This window comes from Mauremys mutica, chromosome 2, assembly GCF_020497125.1.
Source record: "Mauremys mutica isolate MM-2020 ecotype Southern chromosome 2, ASM2049712v1, whole genome shotgun sequence".
In the NCBI taxonomy this organism is placed as follows: Eukaryota; Metazoa; Chordata; order Testudines; family Geoemydidae; genus Mauremys; species Mauremys mutica.
Genome location: NC_059073.1, coordinates 195,742,700 through 195,763,199, shown reverse-complemented (window position 1 = coordinate 195,763,199; position 20,500 = coordinate 195,742,700). Strand labels below are relative to the sequence as shown.

The 20,500-nt window shown below is 41.8% G+C and overlaps 1 protein-coding gene across 1 annotated transcript in view; it reads left to right on the top strand.

Annotated features, from left to right (window-relative positions):
• The window catches only part of CNTNAP2 (contactin associated protein 2), a 1,334,251-nt gene that overhangs the window by 1,072,834 nt on the left and 240,917 nt on the right, over positions 1-20,500 (top strand). Inside the window, exon 16 of the mRNA XM_045005260.1 lies at positions 15,289-15,416. Within this exon, the coding sequence (XP_044861195.1) occupies positions 15,289-15,416 (128 nt within the window). The remainder of the gene's footprint in view (positions 1-15,288; positions 15,417-20,500) is intronic.

Genomic DNA, 20,500 nt, shown 5'->3' with positions numbered 1-20,500 from the left:
GGTTACTGAATTTATTATAATATTGCACAGTATCTGGTTGGCGGGGGGGCGTTAATGCTAACACGTAGCTTTTCAAGCTCGGTAATACTGGATGGAAGAGATTAGACTGCTTATGTATTGCCTTGATCATAAAATAAAAAGAAAATGTGTCAATACAAAGATTCCTTATATTTTATTCTTACACTGAGTTGCCCAAAGTAATCTATTATATTGTCCATCCCATTAATTATGATCATCCTCTATTTATCCTGCCTTAGAAATTGTAAAGGAACTATGCAAGTGTTACATTATTGTTGCTTATACGTCTGTCCATTTTCACACATGGGGCAACATTTTTAAAAGCACCTAATCCCATGTCCAGAAGAAATTTAGGCATTTACGGCCAGATTTGCAAATGCAGGAAGGCATCTAGAAGGATTTTCAAAAGCACTTAAGCATGTTAGGTATCTAGCTCCCTTAGGCACTAGACTTTGGCACTTTATTTTAGGCATCAATTTTGGAAAATCTTGACCCGTATGTGCTAGTGTGTGCATATGTATTGTACAGTATGTTTGTTTCCCTTAGAGAGGTGACAAATAAGACAGGGTAATTTAATACAGTAATCGATTGGAGTCTTACTGTGTCTTCCCCTTTGTTTGTACAGCACCTAACATAGTGAGGCCTTGAGCCTCAATGGGACTTTGAGCGCTACTGCAATAAATAATAATTATGTGTATTTCCATTCCTGCTCATTTTATCTTACATGGGAGACTGTCATACTAAGAGAAGGAAGAGAAAATAGTGTTCTTACAAAAAGCAATTCTTTGTAATTTATTTGTATTTTATAATTATGCTTAATGAGACAGCATCAGCAGATGCACATCTCATTTTCACAAGTGTCCCAGGGAACAGGCAGATGTCAGCCAGCATTAATCAGCCATAGTTCAGCACAATGCAGACATTATAATGCAGGAGACTTAATCTGAGCTAGCAGATAATATTGAAAAGTTACCATTTCTATTCATTGTACAGAGAAGTTTTTTTTTTAAATAATTCTTAAAACTAAACGATATTGGTGGCTTCACTGAAAAAGATGCCAACAATGTATTCCTTCTATTCCCCAAAGCCTGCTTTTCTTCCTCATCCCCATCCATTTAGTCTTAACTACTTGAAATTTAGTGATCAATTTAAATGAAGGTGTGACACGGTTAAGGTGGGTCCCATCCGGTGCAGGGTGAGTGCACCTGCCTTTCTTGGGGAATAGGGGTTGGCGCATGAGCCTTACGTGCCTATCTCCCTCAGCTCAAGTGCGCATGTCTGGCTTAGCTATGGGGTAGAGTGACCCAATGGCCAGAGTTTATGAAAATGCCCCACTCATTCAGGGTAGTACAGCCTGGTGGCCAGAGTCCATGAAACTTGCCCCTACTGTCAGGGCAGTGTGGCCCAATGTCCATAGTCTATGCAAAATGCCCTTCTTGTCGGGGTAGTATGGCCTAGTGGCCAGAGTCTATGAAACATACCCCTACTGTCAGGGCAGTGTGGGGTCTGAGGCTATATTCTACATCTCCACTCCCCTCTGGCACAGGCTGGAGGCCATCCTCAGCAGGAGCTCCTGGCACACATCCTTATCCACCGGCGTCTCCTTCAGACTGAGCTGGGCTGCTCTTCTTTATACTGGTACAGCTGGAGCATGCCCAGTAGAGAGGTGGGGACGTGGCTTCCTCAGCCCACAATGTGGCATTAACCCCTTCCTGTCCGGTGCAGGGTGAGTGCGCCCTTTCACAGAAGGGTATATTGGCCATCAGCACTGGGGAAAATATGACCATGAATATGCTGGAGCTAAATCTTAAGATATTTTATACAATAAGGTAAACCAATGTCACTAGCCTTGATCAGAAAGATGTGTCCAATATGATTCTGGAGGTAACAAAGATAGGTCATCCTGCGTCCATCAGGAAGTGCAAAGTACATTTTATTATGTAATAACTAGTAATGTTCTTTTGCCATTATTTCAGATTTGTATTTGAAAAGGAGACTTTCATCCACAACCAAGCACTGAAAGTAATGTCAAATATGCAGGACGTCACAGCTGGATTAAAGAAAGTGATGTGTTTAAAAGTCAGCCCTCTGCTTAATTCAGTTGTGAAGTACGGGGCATATGATAATATTGTTTATTCTCATGGAAATGCCTGTGTTGACAAAAACTCATTCTTCAATGCCATGAAGTATGGAGAAGATGGACTGTGAGAAGAGAGAGAGCCTTGTTTAAATAGCAACTAGAATAGATGAGCCTGAACCAAAACCCCAGATTTGAAACCCCTCAAATATTTGAAAAGTTCTGCTCACACCCAAATGTGGCTTTGAATGTTACAGTTTGCCGCTATTTCTGTAATGGACTAGACTAAAACACTGGATTGGAGCAACCCTTAATTTATGTAAAAGTTCAAATCTGGATTCCAACTCTGCATCTTAGACCCATCTCTAGTCATTAGAAAAAAGTGGGCCATGCTATGGGCCATATACATATATGTATATAAGTGTCAAACAGCTTTATTCTAAGTATGATATAAAATATGATAATCAGGACTAGGGTTTCTGAGATAGTTTAGCAACCAGTGCTCTATGTGATTGTTTGGGTAGGAGACAGGCACCAGCCAAAAGTGTATGAAGGATAAAAAGAGACATTTTTCATCAAACTTCCAGGCTTTTAGGTACCTGTCTAGAGTCACCTAATGATCAACCTCACCGCCTTTCTTAATGTTAGTTCTTATGCTATATGTAATTTTTTTCTATTAATCTGGACATACAATGTCAATTTTAGTTTTTTGGACACCTTCTATAAAGCACTTAAGGATGCCGCTTTCATCTTTTATGCTCACAAGTTTCCCTCTCTCTCTCCCCCTCCCCACCGCACACTCATCCTCAAGCCCAGGAAATGCCCCAAAGCTTTAATTTGATATTATAAGGTCCTGTCACCTTCATAAACCACACAATACACCAGAAGTCCTGAAATAAAATCATATATTTAACCAGGGATTATTTTTCGATATGCATTCAGTAAGAGACCATACCTTATTCCATACTTATTGCATATTTGTAAAGATGCTTGAATGAATGGCAATTTGAAGCCTTGTCTTCTGTCACGCAGGATTTCCTGGGAGACAAGATAACTTACAATATCTCAAGGGTTTGGAATCCAAGAATAAAATTTTAAATAATGCACAATAGATCTATCAGGCCACATATTGACTTTTATTTAAAGTGCAACTACATAGAGAAGATTTAAACTCAAGAAAATACAGATTTCAGTGAGCTTCTAAATTTTTGTTATCTATCCCTCCGCTCTGCTAAAAACTGATTTTTTTCCCCACCCAAGAGAATGCAGAAGAGAGAGAAATGGTGGTGCGGGGACAATTGTAAGGGTATTATCACAGCATAAATTGAATGCTGCAAAGGAGAGGTTGTCTGTGGAAATGTTAAAGCCAAAAGGCATTTTGGAAGTTGCCCTGGACATATGTTTCTTATTTTAGTGATTTCAAATGGCTTTTTAAAAGAATGCCTGCTTCTAATTGTCAATGAAGGATGCATGTTGCCCTGTAACTCAGGAAAGATGCAGCAATTGCAATTTATATTAATGTTCAATTTAAAAGTAATGTATAAAGAGTAGTAAGTGATTCATAAATGTTTAAATAAATAGTTAATCAATTGCTATATCATCCAACAGGTCAATAGGTTGCAGAGAACCTGGCCTTATAACCATCCATACCACTATCTACTGATGTGCTTAGAATTAGAGCTGGTCAGAAATTTTCCAGTGAAACAGTGTTTCATCTGAAAATATCAATTCATTGAACTCTAAATGCAGAAACACTAATGTGGAAACATCTCAGGTTCAATGAATTTTTGGCAAATCAAAGGCATGGTTCTGATGGAACTGAGCCTGCCAGGTTTCCAGCTTACTCAGCTGCCAAAGACTCTGGCCTTCCAGGGTCTGGCTCCTGGGCAACCAGCCCTGACAGGCCAGGGTTTCCAGGCTCCTTGCTGTGGGACTGAGTGCCCTGGTACTAATTGAGGATCAAACCTCAGCTTTGGAGTAGAGAGCCTGCAAAGCCTGAGAACCCCAGCTCAAGCCTGGACTGTCAGGGCTTCCAGACTCCCACACCAGCTGGCTCCTAACAGAGGCTGAGTGAAATTGACAATCTTGTCAGTTAATTCCAGCAGTAAAACTCACCTGCTGTCAGGGTCCCCAGGAGGAGATTTTGTTTGGGGAAATATCATGTGTTGGTGTTTCCAAAATGAATGTTTTGTCAAGATTTCTGGGTGGCAGGAAATTTCTAGTTTGCAGATATTCAGAATGTAACCAAATTTCAAAAACATGAAATTTCCTGCAAACCAGAAATCCTGTGTTTTGGGCAGGTCTACTTATAACATCTATAAGACACACTACTCATGTCTGCATCATGTTTTAAGCCTTTTACAACCATTAAGGAATGGAACCTTAGTATAAAGTATGACCAATACAGCTATCAGGGTGTGTGCAAACTTGTGGATTTTATAAATCTATTGTCAATGTCCGACTTTGCATCTTAGAACAAATTATGGTATTTAAAATAGAATGATTTTTCTTGACGATCTTAGAAAATACTTAGTTTGTGGCCCTCGTTTTCCATTCCCCCCTTCCTTAATGTTCTCTGAACTATAGTTTCCACCGTGTATCTGTTTCTACTTATTTTGTATTTTGAAGAGTCTCGTTCTAGCAATGTACTTTAATGGGGGACCGTTTTTAGCCGTGTACACATGGCACACAGCTCTAATAAATATTGTCAGCCTTTATCATTTGGGAGAGAGAAAAAGTTGGGTTGCATGTGTGTACCAAAGTGTACTATGTAATCTGAATGATTCATTTCTTCACACCATATATGTACAGATTGTCAGCTCAGCCACCCACTTGGCAACTTTTGCCTCACAACCTTTGTTTTTGGAAGCAAGTAGCAGCCCCATTAACTCAGCCAGCAGAACACACACATACACAAGGCAGTGTTAATCCCTTATACAGTTGTTGTTATGGCAAAGCAGCAAAAATGTTATAGTGAGGAATTACTTATTTGAGGCTTCATTGGTGGTCTAATCCACTTCCCCTTGCAATCCATGAAAAGGCTCACTTCAGTGGGAGTTGGATCAGGACTTCAGTGGTGGACTGTATCAACTTAGGTGCGATCCAACCCTCTGTGGAATGAAGACTATTTATATGATTGTTTTGTGTTCTCCTTCTTGGAGAGTGCATGCATATAATTGTCTGCTTTGTTTCATATAAAAGAGAGACTTTTAAAGCGTGGTTTGTGAACTACTGCTGGTCTTCAGAGTACTTGCTGGTTGTCCACAGAGAAATAGCTAGTCATAAAATGTTAGCTTCTCCTGCTCATTCCCAGCTGTTAAACTACAATAAAGTCATCTAAAAGTACACTCAATACTTTCCTACTATTACTCTTCCATGTAAGCAATTGCTGTTGTTGCCACAGGGATCTTATAAGATTATGAATGGGAGTGGGGGCTGTCTGTATGATCACAAATGGGAAGGATAGGTGGTGACAAGTATCTCTATTAAAATGTGGTCTGACTCTTGATATAAAACATTTGCCCGACTCATGCATAAATGTTGATATTGTTTTGTACCCTATACACTTGAATATAAGCATAGAACTGTCTGACAAAATTCTAGATAATTGACAGGAGATCATAGAGTTACCATGACGGTAACACAGTTAACTCTCCAAGAAAGGAGGAGTGAAAACAGAGGTGCCTGATGGGGAAAAGCTGCTGAGAGAATCTTGGTGGGAGCTAAGGAGCTTGTCTACACTGCATGGCAAAGCACATTAGAGGGGTGTGATTTGTAAAGTACTCTAATGTACTGCCCTACATAGACCCTATTAGCGCAAACTAAAAGTTACCTAGTTCACATCAATGTAGTCCTGTTTGAAACAGGAGAACTCACACCTTTCTGAATACGCTTTGCTGGTGCTGTGTAGACAAGCCCAAAGAGAAGGTCGTGTGGGCCTGGAGCGGCACTGAGCACTGCAAGTCAACAAGCCAAATTTATATAAAAGTGAGATTCGGAGGCTGACAAGACGTAGAGCTGAGCAAATGGCTATTTTGCTTCACTGGCCAATCTGAAAAAGATGGGGGGAAGGCATTGGTTCATTTTGCAAATTTGTTTGAGTTGAACAAAAGATTTCAAACAACAATTTGAAACAACATTTCAAAACAAAATGTCAGTTCAAAATGACATTTGAAACTAAATGTTGATTCAAAAATATTATTGTGAAACAAAATGTTGATGTTCCCCCTCCCCCCCGGGTTATTTTAGATGCAGCTGTTCACCAAATTTGACCTGAATTCATGAATAGTTTCAGTGTCCCCAGAATATATTTTCCTGCTAATTTACTATTTCCACACACATACACAAAATTGCCCATCTCTAAAAAGAAGGCCATTGGGAACCCACCAAATTAGTTAGGTGAGAGTTGAGTTAGAGTTGAATGAACTGGCTTATAAAATAGTTACTCATTTTTCTTAGTTTCAATAAGGTAAATGCTTAGACAAAACTCCCAAGCTAATGAGACTGACACAAGGCAATGGGAGATTTTCCTGAATAAGTCTGCTTCAATGTTTGGCCCAACATAGTTAAATTGGAGATTGGCTTACAAAGAACCATATACAGAAAGTCACATTTTCCCATTAGATAAAGTCTTTGTTTTCAGTCACTTAACCTGTCTTGACATTTTGTGAGTCTTTTAATGTCTTTTTGTTTGGATCCTTTATGAAAGAATCTTGTACCATAGCAAAGAAGAATCCACCTGCGTTTGAATGTTCGAGACACACTCACATATTCAGTTAATGCTCATATTTTTAAACATCAGTGAATCTGTTGATCAGTGTACTTTGGTTTCTGATTTACCAAGATGTTAGTAATATTGTACATAAAATACAGGGGGGAAATGTCACGAAAACATAAAAAGACCATAAAACTTTAATACGTGAATCAGGCTGCATTTCATTTTTTCTAACAAGGTCGTCTGCCTGCTGGAAGAGACAGTAAAAAAAAGAGCCTAATTGAAATGAAAATAATTCTAAGAGCCATATGTCCATGTTTACAAGCAGAGGGAATGTGACAAGTATCTGTGTTTTGCCTGCGTTTTATAGCAGACTATTTTACATAATGAAAAAACACATCTGTTAATTACCTTTCTGCTATGCCATTGCTTTAAATGTGCTTACAAGTCTTGGAGCATTCAATTCCAAATAATTATTTGTGATGAATGAGGGAACATTTAAAATGTTGTGAAGATGGATGTTTGATTCTTTTTCTAACTAAAACACTTTCTTGATAACAGAAGCCTCTTTCCTCCCTCAATAGATGCAGCAACATTATGTTTATAGCTCAATTTGTAGATAATCCTTCAAACTATGCTTTTTTTCCCCAGTCATTGCTATTATAAATGTCTTCTTCCATTCGGCCTTGGCGTAGCTTAGGACTTGAAATAGCTTTTTGCTTCCTGCCAATTACAGAATAATTTAGGGGTTGAATCTACCATGCATAGTTCTTGAAAAAAACAAAGGCTAGTAGAATGTATTAAGATTACGATATTTTCTCTGCATTATCTGACTATAATATGTTGTGCAGAGATATTTCCAAGTGGCTAAACAAATTCAATCAACATTGATTTCTGTAACATAGATTTGAGGCTGCATTTATTAATCATTTTACATTTTCAAAAAACCTTTACTACTAATCACAGATAATTAAAAATAATATGTCTGGAATGACATAATTTAAAGGAGGATGTTTGAATATAGGGAATCTCGTAGATTCCAGAAATAGGATATTGTTGCTGTTTTAGTTAAAGAGAGGTTTAGGTTAGGCAGAATAGAAGGTTCTTGAAGAGAAATGGGCTCAAGCAGCAAAATTCACCTCCAAAGTTGAATCCAGAGTTTGGTTTGGACCATGATAGGAAGCGACCAAGTAATCGGCCAATTTTTGCTCTTGGGACTTCACTTATAACTGAATATTCCTTCCACCTAGCCTTTGTTTGTTAGTCTGTTTAGATTGTAAATTCTTTGAGTGGGGAACCTGCCTTTGTGGATGTTTATTTCGAACTCTGCCTCATACTTTCTGTGTAATCTCAGGCAAATTACTTAATCTATGTGCCTCAGTTTCCCTTTTGTGAAATGGGTAGTGAGTAGGATTGCAGTACATGTTGTGCTACTTCAAGGTGTGGTTGCCCCTGCCAACATGAGCCTTGTTTCTGGCTGACTCTGGGCCATAGTATCTAATAAGGGTCCATGCTTAGAATTATGAGGCAATGCCCACAGTGGACCCAGGTGAGAAGGGAAAAATATTCCCCCAATGGTGCTGAAGGAGGATGAACTATGACTTCAGAACTATCTGCTATATAGAAGGGTTTCTGGGAAGGGGGTTGGTGTCCCCAGACAAAATCACCACACTACATCTTTACTGCCTCAAAGAGGAGAGCAAATCAGGGAGCATCCAATGTAACATGCTCCTCACTTTAGGCCAAACTCCATAATGTCTATGACATCCACAGCTGACTTGAGAAATCCACAGGATTTGCCACCTAGAATGTATTAACCCTAAACTAGGTCAGGTACCAGGTTTCACTAATATGTGAGTTGGAAAGATAAACATTGCAGTTGCCAGAATAACTGAGGCAAGACTCGTGAATAATGGTCAAAATTTTGTGGCGGACCAGAGTCTATTTTACTCTGGAGGAACTATGTTAATGGGTTGGCTGTCATCCTCTGACCACCTTTTAATGTACCACTCACCACATGGCAACCTATATCTGATCAACTACTATAAATCAGGTTCAGGCATAGCGAAGGGAAGCTGACAATCATTGTAGCCTACATTTCCACTGAAGAAGCTACAGATGCTAATAAAAATGAATTCTATCAGCACCTAACAGCAGTGGCACAATCTGTTCTGCCTTACAAAAAATGTATTATATGATATTGTTGTTGAAAGGCCAGAGCATGACATTCCTCCTCAACTTCCTACAGATCCCTTTTTAATTCTTCCTCCAAGGTGAGATCCTACTAGGCAAGAGCCCTGAGGAACAGGCCCATGCTAACAGAGACTACTGAGCCACCTATGAATTTTTTTTATATTGTGGAAGCAAGTTTCTCACTTCTCAGGCATGTAGGCTCCATTTCTCTCACCAGCATTGAGATCACGATAATCTGTGGACATGAAGTCTCTTCTGAATTCCCATAGATTTGTCCAATCAGCCATCTCTTATCAGGCAGAGAATTGGGAAGCAATGGACTAGGCTTTATGTGATTTTTTTTTTTAATTTCAGAACTATCCCAAAAGTTAATATATTGACTTGACCCTAAATGGAGTTCTAGACTGCCCAGTGATAAAGAGTCTGTCTACCCTGAAGATGAAACAGTCCAGTTTAATTGCATATTCCCCTAGCGTGCTGGAATGTGTTATATAGACTCATGATTCCAATAAAAAAAAACAGGAGTACTTGTGGCACCTTAAAGACTAACAAATTTATTTTAGCATGAGCTTTTGTGAGCTAAAGCTCACTTCTTCGGATGCATAGAATGGAACACACAGACAGGATCTGTGATTTTTATAATAAAAACAAAAAGTTATTAATTTCATTCAGTACAGTAACTCCCCACTTAATGTCCTCTCACTTAACGTTGTTTCGTTCTTATGTCCCTGCTCAGTTACAGAACATGCTCCATTTAAAGTTGTGCAATCCTTTGCTATAACATCGTTTGGCTGCCTGCTTTGTCCACAGCTGGCAGCCCCCCTACCAGCTCCCCTACGCCCCCCCCCCGTGCCTCCCACCTGCGGGCAGACCCTGCAGATCAGTGCGTTCTCCATCCGCCTCCTGCCCGTGGCAATTGCCTGGCTTGCGGCGTTCAGGAGGGAGGGGGAGGAGCAAGGACTTGGTGTGCAGGCTCCCCCTCCCTCCCCTGCCTCCTGCCCACAGCAATCAGCTGGTTTGCGGCGTTCAGGAGGCTTGGGAGGGAGGGGGAGCCTGCGCACCATGTCCTCGCTCCTCCCCCCTCCCTCCTGCCTCCTGAACGCTGCAAGTCAGCTAATTGCCATGGGCAGGAGGCAGGGGAAGGATGGGGGAGGAGCGAGGACACGGCGTGTGGAGGAAAGGGGCAGGAGAAGAGGCAGGTTAAGAGTGGAGGTTTGGGGGAAGGGGTGGAGTGGGCGGGCCAAGGGTTGAGCACCCCTGGTGCTTGCACAGTAGGGGAAGTTGCCACTGCATCTGCGCAACGTGCTTCTCCTAGCCTACAGCACCTTCAGCTTCCTTGCCTGCCTCATTGTCTCCAGTGCCAGTGGGCTGTGCCAGTGGGGGATAAGGCGGGGGCACCTCCCAACTATAGTACTGTACTGTATGGCAAAAAAAAATTTCCCTGGAACCTAACCTCCCCATTTACAATAATTCTTATGGGGAAATTCGCTTAACGTCATTTCACTTAAAGTCGCATTTTTCAGGAACATAACTACAACGTTAAGTGAGGAGTTACTGTAGTAGTATGAATTTTATTACTGAGTTTATGAATAATATACTGTGTAGGTCATCAGGTATTCATTTTCTAATCACAATTAAAGTGACTAATCCTCAAAAGGATGTTTATAATAATTTAAAGTAACCTGGATTTAATTAAGGGAGTTAGTGTTATGGGATTATAATGAGATTGGAGAGGTGTCCAAGGAGGAAAATTTATTTTCTAATATAATTTTAAAGCTTTTGCAGCTTTAAGGCCAGGGGAGAGAGCGAGACCATGGGAGAAGGGGAAGAAGCATAGCAAAATTTCAAGCCCAGAGGTAAAACATGAATTATTCCTGCTGTGGTGTAGTTAATTTATACTGGTCAGTTTGGAAGGAGATAACTTTAACTTCTTCACTGTAACATAACAGAGACACGCCCCAATTTTCTGTGCAGCTAAACTCCATAATGGGTGATATTGAGACCCCTCACGTTGTCTGCCTGGATCGTAACTGGTACATCATTTTCCTCATGGGACTATTTGTGTGCATCATGCTTTTCATGTTGAGACCATTTAACCTGTTCACTCACTCAACTTTATAACAGTTTACATTTACACACAGTGTAGCCAATGGCAGTATTTAATCTTTGATTTAATAGATTTTTAATGAAAATATCATACAGTGAATGGACTTGTATATGTCCTGTATGGGTGCTGGATCCTATTCAGATCTATGATTCTTTCTGAGGTGTGAGAGGGGAAAGGGAAAGACAGGACATTAGTGAGAAACCCTCACTCCAGAACAGCCAGCTCATGAGGAAATTTAAGGGTTCAGCCAATAAGTGTCATGGGGTACCAGAATTCAGAATAAAGGCAGGCCCCAGGACATGAGTGAGTTTGGACACATTTTATATATTCTCTATATAATATGTGTTAAACTAAAAATTTGACTATATCAAAACCTCCAAAAAGTTTCCTTTACATTTAGAATACAGGTTTGGGCCGATTCTTCTTTTATCCAAGCCTGTTTGCTTAGCCCTCTCTTTAATCCTGTTCATTGCAGCATACCTATCAGCAATTAAATAGCTCCCAGATTATCAAGACTGCTGCCAGAATCCTATAGTTCATTAGATTCTCTGTAATGCTAGCTCAAATTTAAATAGAGTACTTGCCGACTATTTTTTGGAAGAAAACAAATAATATTTGGCAGGTCTGTACCTCTTTAAAGCTTTTTTTTTTACATTTACATTCATATACAAATATCCGTTTAACTAAGCCTCACTACACCCCTATAAAGTAGATTATGGAAATACAAAGATCACTATGGAGGTACTAGCCCATTAAAAAGTTGGGTCTAGTAGCGGATGGACAAAAGGACATTTTGCACTTTGCATGTTTGTGTTTTTTAGCTCTCTAGTAACTCCAATTAAGTTTAAAAAAAAATTCAGCACTGAAGCTTCAGTTCAGCAAACCAGTAGTCATGCTTAAGTCTATTCCTATTTAGTAAATCACTTGAGCACACTCTCAACATTAAGCACATGCCTAAAGTTAAATTGTGCTCAAGTGCTTTGTTGCATAGGAATGAACTGTTGAATCAGAGCCTAAGTGGGATGCAATGCCTTTATTGGCATCTAACAGAAATGAAGATAAGAAATTAATCCGGTTTATTTCAAATAAATAAGGCCTGTTTATTTCAAATAAACAGATATGCAAATTAATAGCAATACAGAATCTTAACATTAATTTGAATGTCATTTGTTTATGTATACATAATGCATGTTCTTTTTACATACAATATTACAAGTAAACAACTGATCATAATCAAAACAATAATAATTAATCTTACAGTAATATAGACCCTTTTCATTCAGTAGTACCCTGCAGCTCTTTACAAACAGTATATATAGTAATGGAAATTAGAAATATTAACATTTTACTGAGATTTCATCAATATCTCATGATAATTACAGGACTTTTAACAGGAATATGACACACTCTATTCAATCCTTATTCTTAGGTGGATTTTCTTTAGTGAGGGAAACCTTTTGCACCATCTTAATGTGCAAGATCTTTAAAGAGCTGTGGGAGCATTATCCCATCTAGGAGCAGTGTGTTCCTGATATAGTGTAAATTCAACTATTATAGTCACTCTTTGGTTTAGAAAGTTTTTTACTTCATCAAGTAAAATGTATGTCACTACTACTGGCACAGACCACATAAAAGAGAAGTTGAGTGCACATACTAAATTCCAGTTACTAAGTATATTGATGTACCAGTCAGTTCTCTCGCTATCTGTCTTAGGCCATGTCTGCACTACCAACTTTGGTTGACACAAGTTATGTTGCTGTATATTGCCTATGCGCATGCATAGTTGGACGACTGTATCAGCACTGCAAGTAATCACAAGAAGTGCTTGTGTCAATGCACAGTATGGTGCACCAGGGTAGGTATCCCAGTGTGCCATGCACCGCCCTTTGGCACAATACCTTTTGTGTAATTTTTTGCAGTGCGTTGTGGGGCATACACAAGTTGCACAAGGAGGCTGGAACAAGGATGGTCCCATCCCATAATGGCATCCCTAGCCCATAATTTTCACACCTTTTTAAAAAAATTCCCACAAATTAAAAAACTAGAGCAGATTGAAACTTTCCAGTGAAAGAAGTCAATACTGACAACACTTCATTTTGAAAAATGAAAATGAAGTGGTTTTTTCCATCATGCTCTAAAGAAATTTTATACTTTTAATAGTTACCTCTGATTTGAAGGTCTTTTTGAAATAGTGGCATTCAACAGAGAAAAACAATTTCAGAGGAAAATTTTAGTAAGAATAAAGTGATAACCTACATTTAATTTCTGTTACAGAGACTAGGGTCCCATAGATATGGCATCAGGCTGGGGATCAGGGAACCTGAAATTGTAATCTTGGCTTTGTTATTCGCTCATTTTGTTACCATGAGCAAATCACTTAACCTTCCTGCACTTCTGTTTCTTATCTGTAAACAGAAGAAAATTATACTCTCCCACCTTCGTAAAGGATTTTGAAATCTATAGATGAAAATCCCTGTATAAGTGCTAGTTATTATTTAGCAGAATCTGCAGAAGAAGCTCACTTACACCCAAAGGATATGAAAGGTCTTTCTCCCCGTTCTTTGTCTACTGGCAGTCTCCTCTGGTAGAATCTAGAAGGGGCTATGGCCAACCATACTTAGTTAATGGTCTCAGCCTCTTGAAATTGCTGAAGGATGGAGAAATAAAGGTTTCTGAGATAAAGGTGGGAACTCTGAAATGGAAAGAACATAAAGATTTAAGAAAATAGTCATCCAGTGTTTTCAGAAAACATTTAACTTTCTCAGATATGTAATAAATAAATCTCTAATTATTCTCTCAATCACAGAGAGCAGACACAAGTTCCAATGAGCTGTCATTCTAAAATGATAGTTATTTTCTTAATTACTTTAATTGCTTTTCTTTTTAAAGGAGCTTTTATCTTCCATTGCTTCAGAAGGACACAATAGCTGATGTGACTGGAGACAGTATATTAGTGTTACTGAGAAACTCTCAGTTTTACTGGATCACGCAAATCCCTCTGCTCTGCCTCCTGGATAATAGGCATCTAATATTACAGGGTCATAAAGTCATTGAAAATAGCAGTGGAAAAGGCTTTCAGAGCATGTAGTCTATCCCAAAACGCAATTGCTCCCTACAGTATGTTACTCAATATATTTTCTTGGGCTTTAAAATCATTCTTAGTATCGTGTTCTTGTTGAGCAAAGGAATTGATTTGTAAAGAAGAAGGTTGGAAAGTCTGTGGTTACTATTAATTGCTGATTTACTGGAGCACTTAGAAAGGTGCTGTACAAAAAGAGGAAGGTGTGTATCTTCCCTTCTTGGGTTGTTTTGTTTTGCTTCCTCTTATTTTTTTCATGTCTATTACAGTAGGGTCTCACTAATATTTGTAAAATTCAAGGCTGCATTATCCTTCACATCCTAGGAGCTGCATGGCTGTTCCTGGCTTCCCTGTCTGTCTGCTTCTGACAAAAAATGGTTCAAGGGAAGTGAGAAGAAGTGGCTAGTTAAGTTATTGCTTTCTGTTTTAAAGGAACAGCGCAATTGCTGTTCTAATGCTTTCATTTTAGGCACCTGATCTAAAATATGAATCAGTTCTCACTTCACCTAAGTGTTGAGGTATATTGGAGAAGTAAATGTAGGTCTCTGCCCATCTGTATTATATACTGGGGGTGGTCAGAAGACTTTAGCTCTAAATTCTTTATCTTTAGTCATCAGCGATAGTGCTAAAACTATTAAAAGCAATGGAAATGTTATTCATCCTGTGAGCAGGTGTCATATCATTAAGAGTGCCAACTGTCCAAAGCTGGGGCCAAAAAAGATATGTCTTTAGGAGGTGTTGGAAAGCTCCTCTCCATTCAAAGCAAACAAGCTAAACAATCAACAAAGTACCATTGCTCAAGTACGTATGGGCTGTGGTCAGTTGCAAAGAAAAAATCCAATGAAACTATTTTGAAGAGATTTTCTTGGATGAAATGAATATATCTGTTTTACAAAAATACATATGATAATATTAATATAAGGTATTTAATGAAATAGAGGGCATTAACAACAGAGTTTAAAGGGTAACATTATTGTATTGATTTAATTATTGCTTTTTAGGGATATTTATTCTTGTGGTGATTGATTCCTTGTCAGGGAATAAAATCTTTGTAAGTATTTCACTTGTTGTTTTGTTGTTTCTCTTTTTCTCTGTCTCAGGAGAAAAGATGCTGGGCTCTTGTCTTACAAAGAACATCTACCAGTGAGTCAAGTGGTGGTTGGAGATATTGACCGATCTGGATCAGAATCCAAGTTAACTGTGGGTCCTGTGCGCTGTCAAGGAGACCGTAAGTTTGCTGTTTTTTCATTGCTGTTGCTCCTGGTTAGCTTATAGCACTGCTGGAACATAGGAAAACTTTGATTGATTCCCCATCTAAGCTCATGCAAGTTACATTTTGCTCACAGCCACTTCCTAGCAGAGTCTAAGATGTGCAAAGAAAGGGAAGAAATGACCATAAAGCCACCAATAAAAAAGGGCTCCGCTTTGGATCTAAAATGTGGGCGTTCATCTTCCTTGTATGGTAAATGAGGCATCTTTGACTACCCAGCTAAGTTTATGATGACATAAACAGTAATACAAATAGCATAAGAGCAGCACTCAACAGCTGTGATGCTGCTGAGTGCTGCTGTTAATGCCATTAGCATTGCTATTTATATCACCATAACTAAGTTTATAGAGATATAAATAGTAGCATTATGGCTAAATGCATTCTTGTAAACTCAGGCTATAGATGTGTAAAGTTTGACATTACTGCTATCAAGTATCATCCTCATCAGAGCTCATTGTTGACTTGTAAACCAGGGATAGTTCTCTGTAGCAATTTCTAGTTTTAAACTTGTGCACTGGAGAGGTGATACATACCTTCCAGTTTGGTCTGTAGGAGGTGCAATATCAGAGTTATAAAGATTAAAGTGTACATTTTATGTAGTAAATGATGGTAGGTGATTTCAAAATGGAAGAAAAGGAGTGAATTTGGCCTAACCTTTATTTTCATTCATAAATATGGCTTGCAGGTTGGTTCTTTGTGTTACTATCAGATGCATTTAGTCTGCTCTTCTGTTACAGAAATTAGAAAAATTCTCCTAATTTTCTTTCTGTTTTCTGTTCATGTATTTGATGAATATTGTGTACAAACGTATTTCATGGGATGCTTGCAAATTGTTCACAGAAACTGATTTCTGTTTATTATTTGTGGTGTGTGACTGATCACCTGAGTCAGAAGTTACACTTTCTGTTCCCTCATTTAGATGACTGACATTTTTATACAAGATTTTACAAATTATGAATAGGAAATAAGGAATAGCAAATACTTTTTCATCCGTACATACCCTTCTTCATATGTTTCATGAGTATCAGTGTGAATAGAAATCTATATGAATTCAGCCGTTTTCAAACATTAGTGTGAACAAAACCGCATTTGCTCAAATGTTCTTGAATAGCAAATAATAGGGGTTACCGAAACACAGTTAAATCCAACAGCTATTTGGGAAATGAATGAATTCCTAACAGTCCATTTGCATTGTATTCAGTGTGCTGTTTGAGTTATCCTGCCAAGTTTTGTGAAGCCATAAATCCTATCCTGAGAATAATTTTGTATTTATTTCCATGGCCCTGAATTCACCCTGAATTCCTGGCCAACCCCCATCTAGGGTGACCAGATCACCCAGGTCAAATATCGGGACGCGGGGGGGGGGGGCGGGGCGGGGGAAAAAATGGCGGCAGAGCAAAAAATAAATAAATCCCCCACCCCCGATTCCTCCTCCCTCCACAAGTGCTGGAGGGAGGCCCGGGAGACTCAGGGGAGCGCGGGGCCAGGGTGAGTGTGAGTCCGGCCTGGCCCCGAGCAGGCAGGACTCGGGCGCGGTACCTGTAGGGAGAGTAGGGAGTGGCCTGAGGGGCCAGGCGGCGGCGGCTGTTCTCCCCACCTGGGCAGCGGGACTTGAGAGCAGCCGCTGCTGCAGCTCCCACATCCGCGGGGGGAGGAAGCGGCCACTGGCCAAGCTTGGCAGCTGCGGCTCTTGTGCCCACGAACCCCCCGAGCCCAGGCCTGCTGCGGGGACCCAGCGCGCACGCTGCGCATACCCAGCCCCTGGCCAGTCGCATCTGGGCTGGCTGCGCAGCTGGTGCAATCCCGCAGGCAGCCCTGGAGTGGGGGCAGCAGGCCCCAGCCCCCCCATCCCGCTTGGGTCCCACAGGGGAACGAACGGGGCTGGGCTGCCGATGCCTCCGCCGCGGGATTGCACCAGCTGGGCAGCCAGCCCAGATGCGACTGGCCAGCGGCTGGGCGCAGCGTGTGTGCTGCTGGGTCCCCGCAGCAAGCCCGGGCTCAGGGGGTTCGGGCCCAGGCGCCACATGCTTGGCCGCTTCCTCCCCCCGCGGCAGTGGGAGCTGCAGCAGCAGTTGCTCCCACGTCCCGCTGCCCAGGTGGGGAGAACAGCCGCCGCCTGGCCCCGCAGGCCACCCCCTAATCTCCCTCCAGGTACCGCGCCCGAGTCCTGCCTGCTCGGGGCCAGGCCGGACTCACACTCACCCCGGCCCCGCGTTCCCCTGCGTCTCCTGGGCATGGTTTGCTTGGCAAGAGGCGGGGATTTGGGGAGGGATCCAATTGAAGAAGGAGGGGGCGGAGTCGGGGCGGGGAAGGGCGCGAGCCCTTCCAGGCTCCGGAGCCTTTGCTTGTTTGTCCAGTGTCCCGACCTAACATTGGTCGGGACGCGGGACAAACAAGCAAATATCGGGACAGTCCCGATAAAATCGGGACGTCTGGTCACCCTACCCCCATCCCCTGTGCATTCTCCCCTGGATTCTGGAGCCTTCTTCATTCTCTACCCTGTCAAACTTCCTGCTGTATCACAGGTCAGGGCTGGGTGAAGAGGTCTCTTACTATCCCACAAGCACCTCGTTGAGGATCATGAACTCTGTGTGGGCTGCATTGAAATCCTTTGTGGGGAACAGATCTAGGCTGGGAAATTCAACAGGCTTTGAACCATTTTCATTTTCAACAACCCATCTGGGATTGGACTTGCTCAGCTGGGAAAAGGCTGGAGTATCATTTAAATGGTTTTTGGAAAAGAAAATTTCCCAGACCCTTCAGGGCAAAGCTATGTCCTGTCCATCTGGCTGGTCCAGCCTCCTTGGTGGGCAAAGACAACCCATACCTGCCAATAGCGGAGAGGCAGACTGAGTGCAGCGGTGTCAGAAGATGGTATTGCGCATGCTCACTCCAAGCCAAGCAGCAAATCTGGGGGGATGCATGACCCCGCATGACACCTCTTCCCCCCAGGCATCACCTCTCTTGGTGGGAAACGTTTTGAATGTGAATTGCTGAAAATGATTTCAGAACATGGTCAGGGTGCCCATGTATATGGGGTCATAAATACACAGTATTGTGTATTCCTCATGAAAACAACATTCTCTGTACTGGCCCTTTTATGACACCCTTGATGTAGCACTGGGTGCAACCATTCTCCCTTTTGCTACCATGCAATGCTAATGCTGCATTATTACAGGCTAAAGTCTGTCCCTGCTGCCCAGAGCCTCGTAGCACCCCTACCCCTCCAGGATGGGGAACAACAGGAGCTGCACAGGATGGCTGATGCAGAAGAGGCCATTCATCGCCTTTACAGAATGTCAGTTACACAAGCACCAGGCCGGGGATCTTTTGTTTTCCCTGCCTCCTTTTTTATTTATTTGTGTATTTAACTGTATAAATAATTTTATTTATTTGTGTATAACTGTGGGGAGAGGTTGGAGCTCAGAGGAATGGAATGATCTGTCAGGAATGGTAACACATTGCCTTGGGGCTCCTGTGCATGAGACAGGGCTGGCTAAGGGGCAGTTTGTTTATTTTCTAAGAAAACTAACAAGACTTGCCCCTTTTACATTGATGGTCCCGTGTGCGAGACATTGGGCTAGGATTCAGGATGTATGTATTCGTATTCCAAGCTCTTCCACAAAGTTACTTTGTGACCTTAGTCAAGGTATTAATCTCTCTGTGCCTCACTTCCTCATCTGTAAAAGGATACTTCCTTTCTCTGTCCATTTTGAATGTAAACTCTTTGTAGCAAAGACCGTTTCTTACTAAGTGTTTGTACAATGCCCATGTGACGGGGACACTCACCTCTTGTGAGCACCTCTTATCAGTCAACAGAAAACCTGCACACAAACTCTTTATCTCTCTCCGTCTGGTGCCATCTGTCAGCGGTTAACCTCATCGGGGGGTCTTCAGTGGCCCACCTCTCCAGCTAAGTCACACAGTCAAACTCATGAATGAACCGCTTCAGTGGTTTAAAAATAATAAAAAAAAAAAAAAAGGTCCAACAGGGCCTATCACAGTGCCCTTGTCAGTATCTGTATCTGCAGCCCTGTCTCTGGGCTCAGTTCTCAGCCCCTTCTGGGCTTGCTTTAAGTCTGTATCTTCCCTGGCATAGAGCAGTGCCCCCAGGGCTTTCTCACTGGAGCCTCTTCCAGTCCTGCCCTTTAGTTGGGCCTCTAAACAAGTCTTATCCCCTTCTCAGGGCTTAGACCACCTTGCCAGTGGCCAGTGAGGGGACCCGGGCCCTCCTGCTACTCCAGGTCCCAACCCAGGGACCCTACAAATAGAAGCCGTGTGCTGCTTCCTTTAATATTTGCTACTGCTATTCCCTGGGTTACTTCCCATGTAGCCCCTTCCTCTTCACCCTTATCTCAGGGCTGAAGTTCTTCCTCACCGAATGCCACCAGAACCTGTCTTCTGGCTCTCCCTTGAGCTTCAGCAACCAGCAAGGGGCACCTTCGTAGCTCCACTGGTCCCCACCAGGAATTGATTTGCTTAGGCCATGCAGCTCCTTTTAACTTTCACAGGAAGCAGGTGCCACCTTCACAGGAGGCACCCAGACGGCCTCATCCTAGATCCAGCATCCCCGTATCATCTGCCACCTACCCCAACCTCAGGCTGTCTTTCCAGCACCTGGTCCCCCATATCCCCAGGTTGCAGCTCCTAAAACCTCACCCAGGTCCTGTCCTGGAGGAATGGGACTGGGCATAGATGCACCTGGAAGCTGTGAGAGAGCAGGCTACAGAGTTGCTCTTCTGGGTGTGGGGGAAGGGTCGAGGGATGAGCTGCCATCTCAAGCCAGGGTGTTGCAGGAATATTGCAGCCCACAAAGGGCCACTGGAGGCCCAAAAGCATCTCCATGACAAATACCTTCAAGAGCAGGCAGGGTACCTAAAGTGAAAACAGTCTGTCCTTGGCCCTGAATATGGAGGGAGATGTTTCTAGCCCCCCAGAGCTGGTTTAATAGATTCAGGGCAGATGGTCCCCTCCTTAGTATTTGTTTGTGTTTATTTTTTTTAAAAAGGCCTGTTGTTACTTGGGACCTAGAACACCATGTC